We start from the raw sequence: 6,000 nt of genomic DNA, 5'->3' as shown, positions 1-6,000 counted from the left end.
TGGGACAACTTGGCTGAGGGTGCGGGTGTATGGGTGCAATGTCACTGGGCTAAGCTGCATTGTATGAACTGTATGGGCGCAGTGCCACTGAACTATGTTCCATTCCGTCCTCCTGAGAAGCCTCGCGTGCTCCAGGCTGTAGCCTCGGCGTGCCGCCTTCAACCGGCACCCCTCCTTTCAGGCCCCGCCCACTTCTCTCCTGGGAAACCAATGAACAGTCGTGATATCTGAAAAAGCCCCTGACAGCACCACCAAGGCACCCAATAGGCGCGTCCGATGCTGTTGCTGGGGCAGCGGCTCTAGGTAGTTTACTTGTGGCGGTTGTTAGGGAGACGGGCCTGGCCCTCCTCTCACTGTCAGGCCATGGTCAAACAGACAATTCAGATCTACGCGAGGCTCCGGCCCACCAAGAAACCGATTGCGGTGAGTAATGTGGAGCTGCCTGGGAGGAGGGAACGGGAGACCCGGCACTGCTGCCCGGTGTGGCCGTCTTACTCTCACCGGCTGCGGGGACAGCCCGAGAGTATGGAGGGGAGAACGTCAGCGTATCCACCCTGCTCCCCGGGCTCCCCCCGCCCGCACTCTTCACGCCCCCCCCACCCGCACTCCTCACGCCCCCCCCCCACCCGCACTCTTCACGCCCCCCCCACCCGCACTCTTCACGCCCCCCCCACCCCCCGCACTCTTCACGCCCCCCCCACCGCCCGCACTCTTCACGCCCCCCCCACCGCCCGCACTCTTCACGCTCCCCCCCACCGCCCGCACTCTTCACGCCCCCCCCCACCGCCCGCACTCTTCACGCCCCCCCTCCACCCGCACTCTTCACGCCCCCCATCCACCCGCACTCTTCACGCCCCCCCTCCACCCGCACTCTTCACGCTCCCCCTCCACCCGCACTCTTCACGCACCCCCCCCACCCGCACTCTTCACGCCCCCCCCACCCGCACCCTTCACGCACCCCCCCCACCCGCACTCTTCACGCCCCCCCCACCCTGCACCCTTCACGCCCCCCCTCCACCCGCACCCTTCACGCCCCCCCCGCCCGCACTCTTCACGCCCCCCCCGCCCGCACTCTTCACGCCCCCCCTGCCCGCACTCTTCACGCCCCCCCCACCGCCCGCACCCTTCACGCCCCCCCGCCCGCACCCTTCACGCCCCCCCCGCCCGCACCCTTCACGCCCCCCCCGCCCGCACCCTTCACGCCCCCCCCGCCCGCACCCTTCACGCCCTCCCCGCCCGCACTCTTCACGCCCTCCCCGCCCGCACTCTTCACGCCCTCCCCGCCCGCACTCTTCACGCCCTCCCCGCCCGCACCCTTCACGCCCTCCCCGCCCGCACCCTTCACGCCCCCCCCGCCCGCACCCTTCACGCCCCCCCCGCCCGCACCCTTCACGCCCCCCCGCCCGCACTCTTCACGCCCCCCCGCCCGCACTCTTCACGCCCCCCCCACCACCCGCACCCTTCACGCCCCCCCCACCACCCGCACCCTTCACGCCCCCCCCACCGCCCGCACCCTTCATGCCCCCCCGCCCGCACCCTTCATGCCCCCCCCGCCCGCACCCTTCACGCCCCCCCCGCCCGCACCCTTCACGCCCCCCCGCCCGCACCCTTCACGCCCTCCCCGCCCGCACTCTTCACGCCCTCCCCGCCCGCACTCTTCACGCTCTCCCTCGCCCGCACTCTTACGCCCTCCCCTGCCCGCACTCTCATGCCCTCCCCCACCCGCACTCTTCACTCCCTCCCCGCCCGCCCTCTTCACGCCCCTCCCCCCTGCACTCTTCACCCCCCCCCACCCTCCCCCAACTCCTGTCTCCCCCCACCCTCCTCCCAATCCTTCACACTACCGCTGCCATTCTGCCCCCCCCCCCCCACTCCCCGTGCTGCCCTGTGCGCCCCCCCCCCCAGCCCTGGCTCCTCAGGGCCTGCCCTCCCCCATTCAAATTTGGTGGCAAGAAAGACTGTCCTACAGCATCGCCCTCTCCCAAGCCAACTTTGCCAGCATCAAGGTATAAATAATCACCCAAAAACATCACTGCTGGGCAGAACGTGTCGCTTGCAAGCCTTACACCAGACTCCTGAAGCACCTGTTCTGCTTGGAACTCAGTCATGGCTGGAGATTCCCAGGAAGACAGTGGAAAAGCTTTAGGAATGACCTCGAAGTATTCCTGAAGAGGTCAGATATCCCCGCTGACAATTTGTCAATTGACTGGGTCAAATATTTGACCCTGATCTGAACTGCCAGGCCCATGCTCTCTCCATAACTCAGGAGGCCGACATCCACCTCTGTAACATCGCTGGTCTCTCCCACTGGCTCAGCTCACCTACTGAAGCCCTCATCCATTTCTTTCCTACCTCCAGATTTGACTATTCCAGTGGTTTTCCTGGCCGGCCTTAGATCCTCCACAAACTTGAGCTCATCTAAGACTCTACTGCCTGGATCCTAACTCATCACAACTTATTCACATATAACCCTTTTCTTGCTAACCTAATTCAACACCATGAGTTTTAAAGTTTTCATCTTTTTTTCAAGCCCCACCATGGCCTTACTCCTTCTAACTCATGGTTGGGGCGATGGCATAGTGATATTGTTGCTGGGCTGAGACCCAGGGTAATGCTCTGGGAACCCGGGTTTGAATCCCGTTATGGCATTCAATAAAAACCTGGAATTAAAAGTCTAATGATGACCATGAAACCATTGTAAATTGTTGTAAAAATCCATCTAGTCCCTAGGAAGAAAATTGTCCTTACTTGGCCTGACTGACATGTGCCTCCAGACCCACAGCAATGCAGTTGACTCGTAATTGTCCTCTAAATGGCCTAGAAAGCCACACAGTTTTATCAAACCATGACAAATGCCTCAAAAGGAATGAAACTGGACGGACAACCTGACATTGGAAATGACAACTCCTTTAGACCCTACAAAGCCCACCTGACTAACATCTGGGGGGCTTGAGACAAAATTGCGAAAGCTGTCTCACAGACTAGTGAAGCAACAGCCTGACATGGTCATCTTCACGGAATCATACTTGACAGGTATGGAATCATACAGCACTGAGGGTAGTCCGAGAATGTACGCTGGGACTTCAGTGTCTTTCACCAATAGTAGCTCGGTAGCACCACTACTGACCGAGCTGGCTGAGTCCTAAAGGACATAGCTGCTAGACTGGGTCTGCTGCGGGTGGTGAGGGAACCAACAAGAGGGAAAAACATACTTGATCTCATCATCACCCAGCCTGCCTGCTGCAGATGTATCTGTCCATGATAGTATTGTAAGGAGTGACCACCACACAGTCATTGTGAAGATGAAATCCCGCCTTCACATTGAGGATACCCTCCGGTCTGTGTGGCACTACCACCATGCTAAATGGGATAGATTTCAAACAGATCAAGCAGCTCAAGACTGGGCATCCATGAGGCGCTGTGGGCCATCAGCAGCAGAATTGTATTTAAACGCAATCTGTAATCTCATGGCTTGGCATAGCCCCCACTCTACCGTTACCATCAAACCAGGGGGTCAACCCTGGTTCAATGAAGAGTGCAGGAGGGCAGGAGCAGCACCAGGCATACCTAAAAATGGGGTGTCAACCTGGTGAAGCTATAACACAGGACTACTTGCGTGCCAAACAGCATAAGCAGCAAGTAATAGACAGAGCTAAGCCATCTCACAACTAACGGATCAAATCTAAGCTCTGCAGTCCTGCCACATCCAGTTCACCGAATCACAGTGCAGAAGAGGCCCTTCGGCCCATCAAGTCTGCACCGACACGTGAGAAACACCTGACCACCCTACCTAATCCCATTTACCAGCACTTGGCCCGTAGCCTTGAATGTTATGATGGGCCAAGTGCTCATCCAGGTACTTTTTAAAGGATGTGAGGCAACCCGCCTCCACCACCTTTCAAGGCAGCACATTCCAGACCGTCACCATCCTCTGCGTAAAAAAGTTTTTCCTTACATTCCCCCCTAAACATCCTGCCCCTTACCTTGAACTTATGTCCCCTCATGACTGACCTTCAATTAAGGGGAACAGCTGCTCCCTATCCATCCTGTCCTTGCCGCTCATAATCTTGTACACCTCAGTCTTCTCTGCTCCAACGAAAACATCTCAAGTCTATCCAACCTCTCTTCATAACTTAAGTGTTTCATCCCAGGCAACATCCTGGTGAATCTCCTCTGCACCTCCTCCAGTGCCATCATATTCTTCCTATAACGTGGCAACCAGAACTGCACACAGTATTCCAGCTGTGGCCTCACCAAGGTTCTATGCAACTCCAACATGGTCTCCCTATTTTTGTAATCTGTGCCTCGATTGATAAAAGCAAGTGTCCCATATGCCTTTTTCACCACCCCACTAACATGTCCCTCCGCCTTCAGAGACCTATGGACCCACGTGCCAAGGTCCCTTTGTTCATCAGAACTTCCTAGTGTCATGCTGTTCATTGAATATTTCCTTGTCAAATTATTCCTTCCAAAGTGTTTCACCTCACACTTTTCAGGGTTAAATTCCATCTGCCACTTATCTGCCCATTTGACCATCCCATCTATATCTTCCACTCAAGATATAGCCCAAGACACTCAACCTCATTGTTTACCATCCGGCCAATCTTTGTGTCATCCGCAAACTTGCTAATCCTACCCCCACATAGTCATCTATGTCATTTATATAAATGACAATAATAGGGGACCAAGCACAGATCCCTGTGGTACGCCACTGGACACTGGCATCCAGTCCCTAAGGCATCCTTCTGTCATCACCCTCTGTCTGTTACAACAAAGTTGATTTTGAATCCACCGTATCAAATTGCCCTGTATCCCATGTGCATTTGCCTTCTTTATAAGTCTCCCATGTGGGACCTTGTCAAAGGCTTTGCTGAAATCCATATAAACTACATCAACTGCACTACCCTCATCTACACACCTGGTCACCTTCTCAATAAATTCAATCAAATTTGTTAGACATGACCTCCCTCTGACAAAGCCATTCTAATTACCCCTGATCAAACCTTGCCTCTCCAAGTGGACATAGATTCTCTCTTTCAGAATTTTCTCCAATAGTTTCCCTACCACTGACGTGCGACTCACTGGCCTGTAGTTGTGAATGGTGGAGGAGGAGGCTTCACAAATAAACCCATCCTCAATGATAGGGGACCCCAGCACATTAGTGCAAAAGATATGGCTGAAGCATTTGCAGCAATCTTCACCCAGAAGTGCCGAGTAGATTATCCATCTCGGCCTCCCCCTGAGCTCCCCTGCATGACAGATGCCAGTCTTCAACCAATTCAATTCACTCCACGTGTTGTAAAGAAGTGACTGAAGGCACTGGATACTGCCAAGGCCATGGGCCCTGACAGTTATCCGGCAGTAGTACTGAAGACTTGTGCTTCAGAACTTATCTTGCCCCTAGCCAAGTACAGCGACAACGCAGGCATCTATCCGGCTATGTGGGAAAATTTCCCAGGTCTGTCCTGTACACAAAAAGCAGAACAAATCCAACCCAGCCTATTACTGCCCCATCAACCTACTCTCAATCATCAGTAAAGTAATGGAAGGGGCCATCAACAGTGCTATCAAGGGGTACTTGCTTAGCAATAACCTGCTCACTGACTCCCAGTTTGGGTTCCGCCAGGGTCACTCAGCTCCTGACCTCATTACAGTTTTGGCTGAAATATGGACAAAAGAGCTGAACTCCTGAGGTGAGGTGAGAGTGACTGCCTTTGACATCAAGGTTGCATTTGACTGAGTGGCATCAAGGAGCCTCGCAAAACTGGAGTCAATGGGAATCGGGGAATACTCTCCACTGATTTGAGTCATAGCTAGCACAAAGGAAGATGGTTGTGGTTGTTGGAGGTTAGTCATTTCAGCTCCAGGACATCACTGCAGGAGTTCCTCAGGGTCATGTTCTCGGCCCAACCACCTTCAGCTGCTTCATGAATGACCTTCCTTCCATCATAAGTTCAGAAGTGGGGAGCTTCGCTGATGAATGCACAGTGTTCAGGACCA

The 6,000-nt window shown here is 55.1% G+C and overlaps 1 protein-coding gene across 1 annotated transcript in view; it reads left to right on the top strand.

The window, feature by feature from the left end:
• Window positions 1-296: 296 nt before the first annotated feature.
• Window positions 297-6,000, top strand: part of kif6 (kinesin family member 6) — a 474,098-nt gene continuing 468,394 nt past the window's right edge. Inside the window, exon 1 of the mRNA XM_041187334.1 lies at window positions 297-423. Within this exon, the coding sequence (XP_041043268.1) occupies window positions 364-423 (60 nt within the window). The 5' untranslated portion in view covers window positions 297-363. The remainder of the gene's footprint in view (window positions 424-6,000) is intronic.

The sequence above is a fragment of the Carcharodon carcharias genome, chromosome 5 (genome assembly GCF_017639515.1).
Source record: "Carcharodon carcharias isolate sCarCar2 chromosome 5, sCarCar2.pri, whole genome shotgun sequence".
Lineage (NCBI taxonomy): Eukaryota > Metazoa > Chordata > Chondrichthyes > Lamniformes > Lamnidae > Carcharodon > Carcharodon carcharias.
Note: the sequence above shows the minus strand (reverse complement) of the source record. Positions and strands in the feature narration are given on the sequence as shown.